The sequence below is a fragment of the Biomphalaria glabrata genome, chromosome 18 (assembly GCF_947242115.1).
Source record: "Biomphalaria glabrata chromosome 18, xgBioGlab47.1, whole genome shotgun sequence".
NCBI lineage: Eukaryota > Metazoa > Mollusca > Gastropoda > Planorbidae > Biomphalaria > Biomphalaria glabrata.
The window spans coordinates 24,540,852-24,558,949 of NC_074728.1; the positions used below are offsets into that span (position 1 = coordinate 24,540,852).

Below are 18,098 nucleotides of genomic sequence, written 5' to 3' on the forward strand. Positions count from 1 at the left end.
TCCTTCAGAGTTGAAGATAGTTTACTTCCTAGTCCAAACCTCCCGCAGGATGACGGGGGATGGGAGCGGGCAGGGTTTGAACCCTCGACAAATCTGAACGACAGTCCAGCGCGCAAACCGCACGACCAGGCAGCCATCCGTTTAATGAAAATGTCTAACTAATGAATTACCTGGTGAGGCACTGGCATTAAATGTCCATGTTGTGACTCTGTACTTGACATTACAGTTTCTTGGACTTACCATAGCTCACTATTGGAAGCACTGCTGAAACCTATAGAAGGCGTGGATAAGGGTTAAATAATTAAATTGTCAATAAATGAACCAAATGTTAACTGGACATTTCATGCAAACTACAATCAACAGATCAAAAATGATTGTAATGTGTCCATTCTTTTTTTGTTGGTGAGTTATTCATTCTCCTATTATTGTATTTTTTTTCATGTTTCAACTATTAAGACATGCATGTTCTATATGGTATTTTTTTGTGTGCATAGATACTTTTTTTGATTTATTATTATTTTATATTTTTAGTTAGTTATGGACTACACAAAGTTCATTGTGGTTGAAGGGAGCAATTGACTCAAGTGACTGGATTAATGACATGATTTTAAAATTCTTTTCCCACTATTTTCAAAGACACACCTGCAAAACTTTGAAAAATGCTGTTATTCCAATTGTGCCTATTTATCTACATACATTTTGTAAGCATAGATAGTTTGAAAACCTACAAGTTGAGCAGAGGGCAAGGCTAAGGACAGACATTGTCAAAAAAATATATAAAAGTCATTGAACAGAGGAATCGCAAAGAACCTGTAACTGAGTCATTTTGAATTGGAATTTAACTTTATACAGAAGACAAAATGTTGACTACAAATCTCTCTGGTATTTGGAAGCCTTTCTTGACCATGTACTAGAGCAGTAAGCCAATGCTTCCATTAATATAAGGAAAGTTAAATGCAAAGTTGTTGACATTATTATGAAAATTCTTAAATGAAAAAGGAATGGAAACTAGATTCTAGATGGAGGATTTTCATTATTGTGTCAGACACCTCACTTCATGTGCCTATTCATTCATTGGATTATGATTGGATTGATATTTAAGTTTTTCTGGTGAGGCAGAATTACTAAAACTCGAGTTATAAGTGAAAGGCAGGTCCTTAAATTTAGGAATCCTGCAAGAAACTATGTGTTGATATAATGAAAACAAATGTCTCATTTCTTAGTGAAATACACCAGTTGAAAAGGTTGTATGGCTGCTTGATCTGTCATTCATTTGTACACAAGAACAAAAGATCTTTGGACACAAAATTTGAAAAGTCTTTCCTTCCACAGAGCAGTTTCAATATTCATCATTTTGATGCTGCCTTTGAACTGTAAGTAATAAAGTAGAGTTCACCTTTCAGACCTTGCAATCTATAGGGCAGATGATGTTAACCATGGCCTACAAAAACAGTTGAGCAGTGTGTAACATTTCTTTAAAAGTGCACAATTAATGGTAGCTTAGCCTGACTTAGACTTAGATCATCCTGTGCTGTTCGGTGCATAGGGTGGCAAACTGTCTCCACAAAGATCACTGGCAATTTCTGAAGCCTCTTCCCACTTGGCCTCCACTGCTCTGAGGTCTTTGAGCTGACCAGTGTACATTATTCTGAACTGAAGCTATGTAATGTTTATATAACTCTTTTTCTGTTGTGCTCTGACTGTATTACTCAAGAGGAGTGTGCCAAGGTTATGGGAATAATGTGTCTTTTGATAACAAGCCAAGTAGACTATTTATTTGTTATTAATAAATATTTTATGTCTTCTTCTTAATCTCTTATCCTCTCCTGTATGTATTTTTTTTTTTGGGTAAAGACCAGATTAAGGTCGAATAGTATTTGAAAGACAAACTTTTATTTAAGACGAGACAGTAGCATGTCTCAGAGATGACGGTCATTTGATTGTTATGACCCGTATCTTTCTTACTGTATTTAATAATAATAATAATACCATAATAATTTTATTTATAAAGTGCTGTTAACAAACAAAATGTAGGCTCATGGTGCTGTAATAACATTACAAATACAAACACAAGAGCTAAAATGACAAACTAATCTAAAAACGTTTTTAACAGGTAGGTCTTAATGTTCTTCTTGAAAGTGGTTTATTATTGTATGCCATTGTTTTGTTATTGAGATGTGACACTAGTGTGCCTCTGTGGTGATTGTTAATGTTTTGAGCTGAACCAGTTCTACTATTTCTAATTTTTTATATTTTTTTTTTTGTTGGTCTATATTTCCATAATTTTTGTTTATTTTTATCTTTTTAAATTTATCCTATTTTTTTTGTTTCTAAATAAACTCATTATTAGTTGCAACTGAAATCTTATTATTATTACTTGTATGTCTCAGTAAGCTGTATATCTAGAGGTTATAATTAATAGCATAGGTAGTATAATTTGGAACCACAAAGTACCACTAGACTAACTTGCCAGTACAGCAGAAGTCACTGGTCTTATGAACTAATCATAGTACAAGGTCATAGTTTTGTTTTTATACTTTTAAAATATGATTATTCTATCCATAATATTTTCCCCTAATGTCCAATATCAATATATTTTTATAGCAATATTTGATCTTTTATAAAATAAAGAATCTGCACAGAACTTTTTTTGTATCACCTTCACCTATTCCTTAGTATGTTGAACCATTAGGGCACCACATAATATCTGTTGACCGTCTTTCAGCTTTTGTTCTGTTTATAAGGAAAATTGTGCACTACCATTGCTTGCTTTAATTGGAGCAATTAGTCCATGATTATAAAATATTACCTCTAAAAACATTGCTTAAAGTACAAAAATAAATAAGTAAAAATGTAGTTGTATGTGAGTTATAACATGATAGCTGCCCTTTTAGTTATAACCTCTGACCTTTTGTCTCAATGGTCTCAGATTCAAACCCCACCCACCCACCATTCCCCACTGCCCTGCAGGAATGTTTGCACTAGGATGTTGTAATCTTTAATTCTGAAGGAACATTTGAAACATGTAAATTAAGTGGTACCACTTGTAAATCAAATTATTTTAGAAAATATACATGGCAAACATGACCATTTCCACGCATGACTATGTATCTTATGCAAAACAAAAAAGATGCTAAAAGAACACCAAAGTACAAAAGCAATCAAAACACTTAGATATTTTATTGAAGATCAAAAATGTCATTTACAAAACATACATGAAGAGATTGAAAGTTGAACTAGAAAAAATAAAAACTGACAATAATCAATCACCATAAAACCACTCTTGTCTCTTAGTTGTCTCCCCTTTGTTTAAGACGCCAAAATACTGCAAACACTTGAGTTTCAATTTGAATAAAATTAAGTCTGTAGAATAAAACATTATGTATGTTTGTGTTATGTAATGTTTGAATACAAATCAAATATACAAAAACTGAACAACTATAAATCAAACATAAAAATAAACTACAAAGATGACATTTTTTTAACTCAGTCAATGCAGTCCTACTATTTGGGTCTGAAACATGGAAAACAACTGAAATAAAAAACAGTGTACAGAGCTTAATCAACAGATGTTTGATAAACATCCTGATAGAACGTGGTATGGCAAAGTAGAAATTTCCAAACTCAAGATGATGTGCAGACAGAAAAATATAGAGGGGGGCATATCTTAGAAAGTGGAGATGGATTAGTCACAGCCTTAGAAAAGATACCAAAAACAGAGCTAAACAGGCCCTAGATTAAAACTCCCTTGGAGCAATCCACAGAGGAAGACCAGAAGATGGCCATACAGTATACTAGATGAAGGTGAGTGGGCAGGCTAGAAAAAGTTCAAGTTCAGTTCCCCTTTTAGACCTTGCGATCTATAGGGCAGATGATGTAAAGGTCATCTGTTTCTGTGGCCTAGAGTTAGCGAGGGTGTCATGTGGCCAGCACAATGACCAACGGCCTTAACTTTTCCCAAACTTATGTCAGCTGGGTGGACTCTTTCCCAGGATTTGAACCTTGGACATCCAGTTTGATAGTAAAGGGCTTTACCACTCAGCCACCAAGCTTCCAAGGCAGGTTAGAACTGGCTAGCAATTTAAAGACTGGCAAGAGGCAGTTAAAGAGTGACATTAATTTACGGAGGCTCTATATTCCATGAGGAACACAAAAGATGGATGATGATGAGGTGGATTTCTTGTGTAGATATATTCAAGGTTTATCTTATCTTATATAATACAGACGTTACTTCAAAAAAGAAGATGATTACGTCCTACGCGTCATGCATTTAGTCATGCATATTAACCAATGACTTAAATTCAGCCAAGTCACTGGTTTTCCTGGCTAGCTCAGGCAACCCATTCCATGCTCTAATAGCACTAGGGAAGGAGTGTTTGTACAAATTTGTCCTAGCATATGGGACGAGGAATGTGCCTTTACATACAGATCCTTACTTTAGTACAATATTAGTGTAGGCTTAAGTATTTTATTGTAGTAGGTAGCATATATTTCTGAATAAATTATTACACTAATATAAAAAAAATTCAGAATTAGCCAAATAATCAATTTTTCAGGATAAAGAACTCTTCATTCTTTAATCTAGTTGTAGCTTTACTGCTGATTTGAGTGGCTAATTTTTTTCAAACAGATAATTGGCTTGGCTGACCAACACCACTAGTTACACTAAATGTTGTCCACTGTGGGAGTGATGTCTGTGTGTGAACAACAGAAAGGTGTAGCTTTCACGTCTGAGTTTCCATCTCCTGGACTGGCTGCCAACCAAGGCTATAGAGCCCAGTCTGCCCCTACTGAATATCAGTCATTTTATGTAATCAAGCTTCATTGTTAGCAAAGATGAGTTATAGAACTAGGTCAAATAGAGAATGAGGACTTGATGTGAAGGCTACTATGACACCAGTATGTGTGAATTGAGTAGATAGATCTATGTAAAGACTTGCTGATATTGGCAGATGTATAGTACACATTCATGTACACATTCATGTTTGAAATGAATATCTCAGTCTCTAACAAAAACCAAGAGAAAGATGAAACAAGCAAAAGCTTCTGGCAGCCATCTTGATGTTCTTAGACACCTAGCCCAATTAGAAACCAATCTCTACAGCCACTGTTGAAAAAGGTCCAACTAGCAACATTCCTATCCTCACAAAATTAAGCAGATAGTCTCCTGATTGGCAAAAAAATATAATTTAATCATGAATTATCTTGAGCAGATTAGAAAAGGTATTGTGATAAAAATACACACCAAATTTAAATCATGGGACAAAATGGTCTAACATTAATGGAACCATATGATTACGATTATTAGCATGAGAAATTGACAAGCGAGAATGAGAAAAACTAGCCAATGATAACTCCTTATGGTACAGTAATGATATGGGACATATGGATATGTCAGTTTTGCAGATTACAAAGCCAGAAAGAAATAACAGACAGCAAAGAAAAAAGACTTGCCAAAAAACATTGAACTTAAGCAGGCAATACAGCACAAGGCCCAATATACCCATGCCATGACTGTAATCTATTTTTTAAAGCAAAGATCAGACTTCATAGGCATTTTTAAGTTCATATGAAATGAGATTGTGCTCATCTTTTATCAACGAGCTTACAAATATTAAGAGCAAAAATGAGAAATTAAAACAAATAAAAACGTATATTATACAAAATAAAAGGTGCAGTGGCTGAGTTATTAAGCTCTTGGCTTCCAAAACTGAGGTCCTGGGTTCAAATCATGGTGAAGACTGGGTTTTTGAATTTTGTGATTTTTAGGGTCTACCTAAATTAAATAGGTACCTTACTTTAGTTGGGGAAAGTAAAGGCTGTTGATCGTTGTGATGGCCACATGAAAACCTGCTAATTAACTGTTGGCCAATAAATAGATGACCTTAACATAATCACAAGGTCTGAAAAGTGAAACTTTACAATACACTTTATTGGTGGCTCAACGAGATTTCTCAGCGTATTTTTAGACTTATAGGAAATAGTAGAAACTGAAATAAAAGTGCAGCTTCTTTAAATGTGAAGGCCTACCTAGAGAAACCATATGTAACATCAGACCTGGCATCTTTCAGTCCCCTAAATATGATGGTTTAACTCCAAGGACTAAGTAGATATAGAAATTAACATTATACTTTGTGTTGACATTTAATTACCAAGTAAATCATGAACTCACCTAGCCCAATGTGTTTAACCAATGAATGGATCTTGCATTGTTGGGGTAGGTCCTACTGCTGCTGCTGGGAAAAAAAAAAGTAACTTTCATTAAGCAACTTATTACATTTAAACTGTCTAGAGACAGTGTACAATGAGTCCTCAATTTTGGATGTTATCAAATGTTACACAAGGTCAAATCAACATTTGTTTGTTTTACATGTTTCTGATGTTCTTTCAAATCGGGAACATAATTATATCCTAGCCAAAATCTCTCACAGGACTGCGAGGGATGGTGGCCAGCAGAGTTTGAATGCTGGGTATTTTTTGTAATTCAAATAAAAAACCTACTATGTCCACCATTAAACATGTGTTTCCTATATTTTCATATTTTATTAATAATAATAATAATAATGGCAATGTCTTCGATTTCAAAGATTAAGGAGTGCAGTGTTTCACATGACTATGCAATCCCAGTTGTGACCTGCATGTTTTTTCATTATCTAGTGCAAACAAAGCCATTGTCCGCCAGTGGTCTATTGAAGTTTCCGTCTAATTAATATTTCTAAAAAAAAGGATAATTTAAATCTAGATTCTATCAAGAATCCAAAGAAGAAAACCTTTACACTTTTGTAACTAGCTACATTTCTTGTACCGTTACAAAATCCACTTACTTGGTTGTGGACCAGTCATCATCAAGCTCGTCAAGTCTAAATAAAAAACAACAACATTTCTATTGTCTATAATTTAATTTCTAATTTTAATTTCCAAAGGCTAAGGCTAAATCAGGAGTTGGGCAAAATATCACTTTGATTAAAAAATATTTTACAAATCTTTTTTTTCTTTTTTTGGTGTAGAATATCTTACTGTCAAATTTTCATTTTGATTTATAAAACAAGTAGAATTCTGCTACACACACATTGTTAACCCACAATGATAAATTCATCATCATCATCATCTATCCATTGACTTTCCTCATACAGGAGCTGTGACAGTTTGCATAACCAAAGCCCTCCACTTTTTCCAGACAGCAACTGTTCTTAGCAGGATATCAAGTTTATCATCATCATCATCTATCCATTGACTTTCCTCATAGAGGTGCTGTGACAGTTCGCATAACCAAAGCCTTCCACTTTTTCCAGACAGCAACTGTTCTCAGCAGGATATCAAGTTTTTCATAGGATGATCCTTTCTTCATGGTTCCTCCACTCTACTTTAATTGATGACTTTTGACACTTATCATGTCTTACCATATTACCAAACCAACACATCTTTCTTCACAGCATTGAGGAATTCTTCCTTTTTGCCAGCCAGACTTATACAAGTTCTAACTCATTTGTCTTCTTTTTCAGGTATCTGATACCCATTAATTGAATGTAGCATTTATTCTTAACGGTTTGAATTCTTCTAGAATTTTTTCAACCTCAGCGTCCAGTGTCGAACTTTCATAAGATTGCTGCCCGGTTAAGTTAAGTGGTATGCACACTTTACAGTTGTTTAACCCTCTCAATGGTCATGAGTTCATATTCTTCCCTCTGCCCTCCCCAATAATCCTGTGGGAGTTTTGGGCTAGGATATAAATTATCTTCAACTCTGAAGGAATACCCGAAACATGTAACAAAGGATTACTGTGAGAATTAATGAAGAGTACAATTTTAATTTTACCTTTCCAGATTTTCCACTGTCTGCTCAAGATGGCTGATGCCAAGCTTAAACATTTAATCATCTCAACTAGTATTATTTTGCTGATGATTTAACTAATTTAACTGCTTATGCCCAGTGTAAAGGCTGGGCAAAGCCCCTATCCTGTATGAGGGATAACCATATGCCAAAGACCGTCTTTGATGGCAAGCTTAAAGGAGGACAGTGTAACAGAAGTGCCCCCCAAAGAAATGCCTCAAAAACCATCTTTGGTGCCAACTTGTTTTAACTGGCATAGAGTAGAACACCTGGAAACTAATGACTTTCAAAGGAGACAGCTTGGGATCTCATACAGTTGCAGCGGGATGCACATTTCAAATCAAAAGCAAAGCTACACTGAATACAGGTGAAGATGATAAAAATTGAATTTCATTTGGCCATTGGCAGATAAGGGTTTTGTTTGAGTTGGTTGTGGCAAAATATTTAGATTACATCTAAGTCTGCATAGTTACAAGAAATACTGCTACTGCACTCCTCTCTACTGTTCAGACTTGAAAATAATCTTATACAGTCAGTTAAGAGGCATTGAACTTCATAACAGCTTTTGCCTTATAATCATTGAAAATAAAATCTTTACTCATCTATAAATCTAAGAACTATAATTGTATACAAAAATTGAGACCCAGCATCATTCATTATTTCTATTAATATGTATTTAGTTAAGCTAATTGCAGTTAATTTACTTACAATGATAATTTCATATTATGAAATCATTGAAAAATCAAATGTGCAGCTTGCAAAGGTCAATGCACATTGATAAAATCTGACATCTTAAAATATGCCATAAACTGACCTATACTACAAAATATTTACATTTACAACTTAACCCCATAGTAATAATGGCAATGTCTTTGATTCTGATTAAGGAAAAGTGCAGAGTTTCAGATGACAATGCAGCCTTTTAGAGGCCATCTGCTGCCAGTTAATTTACTCCATACCAGTGATGTCAAAATGGTGCCTGAGTTGATTATTAAAGTGCTTATTGGGGCCCCTCTGTTTTGTCAACCTTTTTTTAAGCCCGCAAAACAAAAATCTCCTTTAGCATGCAGTTGATTCCCATGCGGGATAAGTGTCCAACCCATAGGTCTATAGTAAAATATTAAAGAGTAAAAGATGTACAAGAGACCTGAATATCCTAGTAAATAATGAAGTAGGGTGTAGTTTGAATATTTCACATAAACACAACTATATCAGCTTAAATAATTGAATCCGTCACTGACTAGTTAATCAATTTAAAATTTAACCTCAAGACACAATAATTTTTATTGATTACAACAATAGGAGAGGCGAACTGTTATATGGTACTGGCTTTGAGATTTCATCTCAATGGTCTCAGATTCAAACCCTTTCTGCTGCTTCAATGCACCCCCCCCCTCATCATGTAAGGGGTTTCGGCTAAGATCTAATAATCTTCAATTTAAAAAAAAAAACTTCAACATGTAAAAATAAAAAACAATAACTTAGAACAAGACTAAAAGTACCATATTGAAGCATTTGATTTAACAAGTGTTAAGGGTTTAAAATATAGCAGCTTGAGAGAGCAAAATTAATGGACAACGTTTCTTCAACATTATGATACATAGCTTTAGAAGACAACACATATAGTTCACTTTAAATCCCTTAATTTAAGTGGATATAATGTTAACTCCAACTAATATAAAATATCATCTATTAATTAAGAGCTGAAATGAAAAAAGGCGCTCACTATTGTATGTTTTGCTATTTTCTTTACATGTTAAGGATGTTCTTTCAGAATCATGAGTACTACATCCATGCCCAAACCTTCTGTATGTTGGTAGGGTATGATGGCTGCCTGGTCGTGCGGTTTGTGCACTGGACTGTCGTTCAGATTTATCGATGGTCCAGGGTTCAAACCCTTCCCGCTCCCATCCCCCCTCGTCCTGCGGGAGGTTTGGACTGGAAGTAATTATCTTCAACTCTGAAGGAACATCCGAAACATGTAAAACATTTTACAACAAACAAACATTTTATGACAGAGGGCAGAGTTCAAGCCCGGGTAAATCAAGACGCAGAGCACACACACATACAACTTAACCAGGCAGCCATTCTACATACCAGTAGGCGTTCCTCCCGCCAACATTCCTGTTGGTGTTCCAGAACCCAGCATAGATGCAAAATCAATGTTTGGAACTAAAAGAAAAAAAAAAAAAGAAAGACAATCTACAGAGATATAAATATATAAATGGAAAAGCTCCAGACCTTTGTTAACAGATGCCTACGCCGGATATTACGTATTAGGTGGCCAGAAAAGATAACTACTATCGATTTGTGGGAGAGAACTAGACAAAAGCCCATAACCCAAGACATCACAAAACAAAAATGGAGCTGGATAGGACACACCCTGCAAAAACCAGCTACCAATGTTGCAAGGCAGGCACAAGGAAAGAGGAAAGTGGGCAGAACCAAGCAGACCTGGAAGAGGTCAGTCATCAGTGAAGCTGAGGGTACTGGAATGACATGGGAGCAAATGAAGAAAGCTGCTCAGAACCGAGTTTGGTGGAGAGGTGTGGTTGCGGCCCTATGCTCCCCTGGGAGTGCACAGGATTTAGTAGAAGTAAGTAATAATATAAGAGAGCTTATAAATAAAAAGACAATTTAAAGATAAAATGATACTGAGTGTGTAAACAAATAGATATGATACTATTGTCACCTTAAAGCAAAAAAACAAGAGTAATAAATAAATAACAGCAGCTTTGATGTAAAAAAACATACAAATATTTAAATAGCTTTAAAAATATCAATGCAGTCCACTTGAAATACATGGCATACAAAGTGACAATCAATACCCACATGTCTTCAATAACAATTACTTATAAATAACAAATTTAATACCAACATAACACTAATGAAACATATTAAAAGTAAAGTCAACTTACGTCCACCAGGGGCAGTTGGAAGTCCACCAGTACCAGTTTTAGCTAAAATTGGTAAAAAAAAAAAGCAAAACTTAATAAACAAAAAAATTAAATATATAGTCAGTTATTTAGTGAAATGAATGGCTTAGTAAACAAAGATAATCATCAATGTCATTTAAAAAAAAAAGATGATTACATCCTATGCATGTCCCTAAGTCAATCTAGTCATGGATGTTAATCAATGACTAAACTCTGCCAAGTCATTTGTTATGATGGCTGAATCAGGCAACCCATTCCAAGCTCTAATAGCACTAGGAAAGAAGGATTTTTAAATAATAAATATTTAACAGTGACAGTCACATGAAAATATTTTCTCCCTCAGCATTATTACTATAAAAATAACAATATAGATGCCAATATGAACAACATTCATACACATTAAACATACTCATACAAAATTTAAGTCATTGGTTAACACGCATGTCTAGATGCTTGACATGTAGGATGTAATCCTCTTTTTTGAAGTAACGTCTGTATTATATAAGATAAGAAGAAGATACACAACCAGCAGTTTATGCCTTTCTACTGCAAAGTTCACCAACTGTGATTCTTGGCCCCTCCTTAATGCCTTCTTTGTGACCAAGGATTACACCAAACCAAACATATACCATGTGAGTTAATTAAATAAAATTACATACTATTCTCTTTGCTGTGAGTGTAGTATTTAATACATTCAAATAATTTAGAAATAAATTATCATATTTCTTTATGAGGTTATAGATTTAATATGCTTGAAACTGATATATATTTACTTATCATACTTGTACTTCCTGTTCTATGTCTATAAATGGCAGCTAAAATGTTAATATTCAGAAGTCTTTTTGCTACATATGCAATTTTTCTATATGATGAGGATATAAGTTATTTAACCTTGGTTTGGCCAATAATAGAATATGCAACCTCTTTTGGGACCCCTAAACTCAAAAAACATTAAGAAACTGGAACAGACACAAAATAGAGCAGTGAGATTCATAACAAAGAATATTCACATTTGACTAGAACAACAGCCTAAGTAAAATCACTAAATTTAGAAAGCCCTCAGGATAGAGGACTCAAAAGTAAAGTAGCAATTATACATAAAACACAACCGTAATCTTCAAATACAAAAACAAAATCAAATAAAATACTCAGAAATAAAGATAAAGGCACATTCCTCATTCCATATGCCAGGACTAATTTGTACAAATTCTCCTTCTTCCCTAGTGCTATTAGAGCATGGAATGGGTTGCTTGAATCAGCCACAAAAAAACAATGACTTGGCAGAATTTAAGTCATTGGTCAACATATGTGACTAGATGCATGACGGGTAGGATGTAATCATCTTCTTTTTTGAAGCAACATCTGAATTATATAAGATAACTAAAGTTGATACTGTGCTGTATGTTGATAAATGACTTACGTGCTGAATTGATCATGTTCATCAAGTCTGTAAGACTGGGTGATGGTGCCCCTCCGGCTGTTCCAGTACCTCCAAGTGGGGACGAAGGTAAGCCACCAGTAGACAGACCACCTATTAATTTTGATAGAATTAGCATTAGAGTACATTCAAGATATTATTTCAAGGCCTTGAAAATTGAATTATTGAATAAAGTTTTATATATTCATGTTTCTACCTATGTCAAAGACATAGTGAATGTTACCAGGACATTTGTAGATGATATTAATAGGGAGTAAAAGATTAAAGCACCGCTTACAGACCTTGCAATCTTAAGAGAGATGATGTAAAGCTCAACTGTTTCTATGACTGATTTTAATGAGGGTGTCATGTAACCAGCACAATTACCAACCACCTTTACTTCCGAAGTCAGTAAGTGAGGTAGATATTATGGTGTGAAAAAAAATTATATTCTAGACTGAGTTGAATATTTTAGAAAATAATCGTGCTTCAAACTAGAATGTAATGCCAGGTTGTTCATCAGTAATACCAATACAATTCAGGGCTCATTTTTATTCTGGCTTTTCAATAGTAGAAGAACATTTTCAACTGTTATCTATCAAAGGCAATAAATATCAAATGAAAAACTCTTTTAAAAAATTTGCTGTAAGGTGTAAAAAAAAAAAAAAAGAATATTCATAGTATGTTCAATAATAAATCAATTTTTACTTACCCAGCATATCAAATCCTGAGCTGCCAGTTCCGCCTGAGCCTGACAACGCACCCATGCCTGGCATTCCACCCATGCCTGACATTCCACTCATGCCTGACAGTCCACTCATGCCTGACAGTCCACTCATGCCTGACAGTCCACTCATGCCTGACATTCCACCCATGCCAGCCATTCCACCCATTCCAGACATTCCCATCATGTCTAATCCTGTGTAATATATAGAGAGGCATTAAGGACATAACCATTTTTGGCATCCTACAAAGAATACATTAAACAATGTTTATATTTGCAAATAATAAAATATTCCAGAACAACAGTTATTTAATCATACCTATATTAAATATGATGAACAAACATTTAAATATAAGATTTTCTTTAGCTAATGATATTAATACACATTTTATCTAAATGTCATAATTCACTGACCTGTTGGTGGAGGTGTGGTCTGAGGTTGTTTATGGTTTCCTAAACAAGAAAGTTAATAATAAAAAGTGTAATATTTGTAAAAGTTACTAACCAAGTTAGACAAAACTATTATATGGGAGATCTGACTTGTTTTTTTTTAAATATAAAACAGACATTACAATATAATATAATTACTACATAGTAGATTTCTTAATATACCTCTTATGAATTGATGTGTCACAGAAACCTTAATGTTACACAAACACAAATTTAATGAATTGTTAAATCTCAATTTCACATATAAAAACCTATTTTCATTACTTGAATAACATTTATGCAAATATCTTTAGAATAACTTATAGATGAATTAATATTAATTCAAACTAATTACTTGACAGTGTTAGTGTTACATCATGAAAGTAGATGATTAGTCAATGATTAATTCGATATCTGAAGTCATCATTTGACCATCGAGGCATAAAAGAAAATGAGCTGCGTTAGTGTAAAAGCAATGGAAACCTTAAAGGGTGGCAATGTTAAGATAAATGGGAAAAAAGAATATTTGTCCCCATATATATTAAAATAGCTCACAACAAAGGAGTAACATTGATCTCCTCATCTCTGCAATGCAACAATACAATGATAGAAACACCCAACTACAGATTGTAAATAAATGTATTTATATGTCAAGCAAGTTCCACCCTCACAGGATCAACCACCAACCTTTCTTTAAAATGATATGGGGACAAGCATTTCCCTTTTTTTCCCTCAGAAGTGAGCTCCCCCTTCTAGTTTCCCATACTTTAACACCAGCGCAGGTCATTTCTTTTCTGCCTCAATAGACAACATAGGACAAATAACTCTTTTTGTTAACATTGTTTCTCTTTTTTTTGTTTGTTTGTAGCTGATGAAGACCTTGTGACCCAAAGGTCTTTCGTTTTTACTATGTTTTCTATGTGTATTTTTATGGTATATTCTATACAGTCATTTATCCATGCAGCAGTAAATCTTTTTATTTTTCTGTCTGTAAATAAGAGATGCAAAACTGAGTTGTTACCTTGCATAGAATTGAAGAGCATCATTGTCATCAATGGATTCTCCCCACTAAGCATCATATCCATCATTTCAGCTATTCAATAACAAAGAAATACAATCTGTTACATAGTTATCTTAAAGTACTTTAAGAATTTTGAGTCCATCAAATATACATTATAAATAAAAAAAGGTAAAATTATTTATCACATTATAAGGATATCACATTTATTTCAGGGTGAAAAGCTACTTAAGTCAGAAAATTAGACTTCAGTTTTAAGTTTTGTATTTAAAGATACTAAATATATTATAATTTAAATATATATTAAAATTTACTATTTCAAAACTAAAATTCTATAGAAGGATTCAGAAATTTTATTTTAAGCAGGATAGTCATAACAAATTTTGAGAAAATTGTGAAAGGTTATTGTACTTATAAGAATTGTCTTAAACAAATTTTAATGAATAATAAATTAACTTAAATTAAACAGTAGAAGTATAGACATTTAAGAATAAACTAAAAAATCAAATCGGTCTTCTTTCAAATTCTAAATCACTAAAAGCAATTTAAACACACATAAATTTTCTAAATTTACAGAGGTAGTTCTAGATTTAAATGACTCTTTAAAAGTTCTAATGACATATTCTAATAAATAAAGATTATTTCTATCATACTTACGATTCATCATCATCATCATCATGAGTGGATTATTGAATGGATTCTGTTGTTGTTTTTGAATTGCTTGCTGTTGCTGTGTATCAAGGATACCTTCAATGAAAACATTGAAAAGGTTTTGCACATTGAATTAGTTAAAACATCAGATAAATAAGACTAGTTGAGATGAAGAATAGTAAAGCAAATAACTATTGAGATTGAGTTTACAATAAGTATTTTTGGTCTAAATCCATCGTAATGGAAACTAGTTTATCACCTTTGTAAAACATAATCTATATATGTGCACAAGTGTATCATAAACTGCTAAATCTAGGTCTTGACAGAAACTTTAGAAAACCTTTAAATTTTATCTATATATCATAATAAATGTAAATATGACTTTTAATGTGTATTATATATGCATAATATATATAATCTAAATTTAATATAATTTTAGTGCCATTATTGTAATTTTATAATGGATCACTCCCTAATTTTGTTGACATTTTCATGTACCAGGACATTTCAGGGTCCAACAATGTCATTGTCTAGAGAAATAAACTATTGTCTGGATAAGGCCAACAGCACATTTGTTCAAATCCACATGAGAGTATGGTGGAATAGGTCTCTTGGCTTACCAAGAAAAATCAGAGTCTATAAAGAAGTGGTTCTCATCACACTTTTGTTTGACTCTCTGACCTGGGTTCTTTATAAGAGCCATTTAGGGTTCCTACAATTCTTGTTTTAAAGGTGCCTTTGCTCCATAATGGGCAGACCCTGGCAAGACTACTTTACAAATAACCATGGTGTGCTGGAGCCTGATAAAGACAGTATAAAAATACTACTTAACAGTGAGCATGCGCTGGGTTGCACACCTTTTCCTTATGGGGGAAACCCCATAGCAAAGGTGAGCTTAAAGAAGGCGCAATTTAGCCCTCACTGGCATACAGGAAAGAAACTAGTAGCAGATGACCTCTGATTGAAACAGCTTGAGAACTCATATTTCCAACCCAAAAAAGCCCTTGCAGGAGCAGATGATGAAAAGAAAAATTAAATAGCCACCTGGAAGACAACAGCTTTCTTAGCACCAGATATAAAATATGCAGTTGGCAACTGGGTTCACATGAAATATTGCACTCATCTTTAATCTTCAGAATCAAAGACAATGCCCTATTCTATAAATATAATTAATGTTTAAATAAAATGATTTTGGGCACAAAGGAGTTGCTATGTCAATTTTAGCTGAGCTTTAAAAATTTGTTTTGTTTTGTTACACAGCTAGAGCTGCTGATAAAATTATTAAGATTACAGATATCATAGATCTATATTAAATTCTACAATAAGTTCTTTAGGCTGATTATGACGAGGATTTATATAAAAGATGAATTAACTACTTAGCCTTATTTAATATGTTTATTTTAAACTTCTCAATAAACATTTTTTAAAGTCTTTATTATTTCTTTTGAAAGCTACTATACGACAGTACATAACTATGATGAGAAGATATTGGTGCCCTTTAAGGGATAAATCATTACAAAACATCAAATGAGAGGTCTAAATATTTATAATTTATCTGTATTGTGCAAACAAAGATTTTAGATTGCTGTACACCTATATTACCCATGCCCATATCTACTAGATCTAATTATCCTAATAACTAATATTATTTCTTAAAGTTTAAGACTAAAATAGATAAATCTAAATACAATTCAATTAATTATAACAACCTAATATGCTATATTTATGATTCTGATAAGCATTTGCATATAAACTAAATTAACTACTTAGCTTTACTTAATACGTTTAGATCTATTAGTTCTTCCGAATTCTTTTAGTTTTATAACAATAATCATGAATAATGCCAATAATTAATCATTAATGGCAAAGTCAAAGTAACTTGTCTTCGATTCCGATTAAGAATGAGTACAGTTTTTTCACATGACTACCCAAACCCATTTGCTGCCTGCATCTCGTGCAGACAACGCCGTTTTTTGCCGGCCGTCATTTTAAGTTTTGCTTTCGTCTTAGGCGCCTGCCTTCCATTAAATTCCATAATGGCTTCTCTTTGGGTCTCACATGTCACATGTGTGTTGCGCGACATTTATGAGAGTTCTCCAAAATCAAACGGGAAGTATAACTGTTCTAGTCTGTTTTACTCTCTGGTAGTGTGTTATCATCGATTGCTATAAATATTTTCTATATCTTCCTAGTTTGTGTATTTATTAATAATAAAAATATATCAAATATCGAATTTTCTAGAGTATCTAGATATAAGTGTGATTAATGTCTTAATTTTAAAAATTATCGAAGCAACAAGACATTTATGCTAATTATGACAAGGCCCCAGACCTATACATATTATACGCGGACAATACTATTTTTAGGGATAAATCATTAGAAAAAATCAAATGGGAGTTATAATTGTTAATAATTTATATTTTTATCGAACATCACTAAGTATATTTCAATAATCAACTAGATCTATTTTTACTCATTTAAAACTAATATTATAATAGTCTATATGAATAAAATTTAAAATAAATCAATCTATTTAAACCACGAATAGCATATTTCAGGTGTAGCTGGGTTTGTGTAGTAGCTGCCTGGTATGCGTGCTGGACCGTCCTTCTGTATCTCGATGGTCCCAGGTTCATACCCTGAGCGCTGCCGTCCCCCTAAAGCCTTATATAAAGCTAATAGCCTATAGTAATATGTAACATTATGTCACAAAATGTGACAAATAAATAAATTAAAAAAACAATAATATTTGAAAATAACTGATTTTTCTTTTAAACTAATTTTTTTAAAAAAAGATTATTACTAGGCCTTAAAGTCCAATACAAATGTATGTGTTTAAGTAATTATACACATTAATTATATAATAAACTTTTATTTTAAAAAACTGGTTTTCGTGACTGGCTCAGGTAAACTGCTCAATGCTGTAATGGCTCTCAAGGAAAAAGAGAATATGTTCTAGGATGATAATGGTAATGACTTCGATTTCAAAGATTACGGAAGAGTTTAATGACTACGCCACCTATTTGCGACTGGCAACATTTGTTCACATCCGATCGTAGCAAGGGGGTCCAGAAACAGGGAAGTGCGCCACCT

General features: G+C 33.4%; 1 protein-coding gene across 6 annotated transcripts in view; it reads right to left on the reverse strand.

Moving 5' to 3' along the window:
* Window positions 1-3,161: 3,161 nt before the first annotated feature.
* The window catches only part of LOC106066790 (collagen alpha-5(IV) chain-like), a 41,371-nt gene continuing 26,434 nt past the window's right edge, over window positions 3,162-18,098 (reverse strand). For 4 of the 6 annotated variants that reach the window (XM_056017050.1, XM_056017049.1, XM_056017046.1 and 1 more), the window contains 10 exons: window positions 15,012-15,101; window positions 14,358-14,429; window positions 13,322-13,360; window positions 12,896-13,102; window positions 12,187-12,297; window positions 10,749-10,790; window positions 9,928-10,002; window positions 6,825-6,860; window positions 6,173-6,236; window positions 3,162-3,363 (listed from right to left, as the gene is read on the reverse strand). In XM_056017050.1, coding sequence (XP_055873025.1) covers window positions 6,187-6,236; window positions 6,825-6,860; window positions 9,928-10,002; window positions 10,749-10,790; window positions 12,187-12,297; window positions 12,896-13,102; window positions 13,322-13,360; window positions 14,358-14,429; window positions 15,012-15,101 — 722 coding nt within the window. In that variant the 3' untranslated portion in view covers window positions 3,162-3,363; window positions 6,173-6,186. The remainder of the gene's footprint in view (window positions 3,364-6,172; window positions 6,237-6,824; window positions 6,861-9,927; window positions 10,003-10,748; window positions 10,791-12,186; window positions 12,298-12,895; window positions 13,103-13,321; window positions 13,361-14,357; window positions 14,430-15,011; window positions 15,102-18,098) is intronic. The other 2 variants (XM_056017048.1, XM_056017047.1) reach the window with 2 other exon arrangements.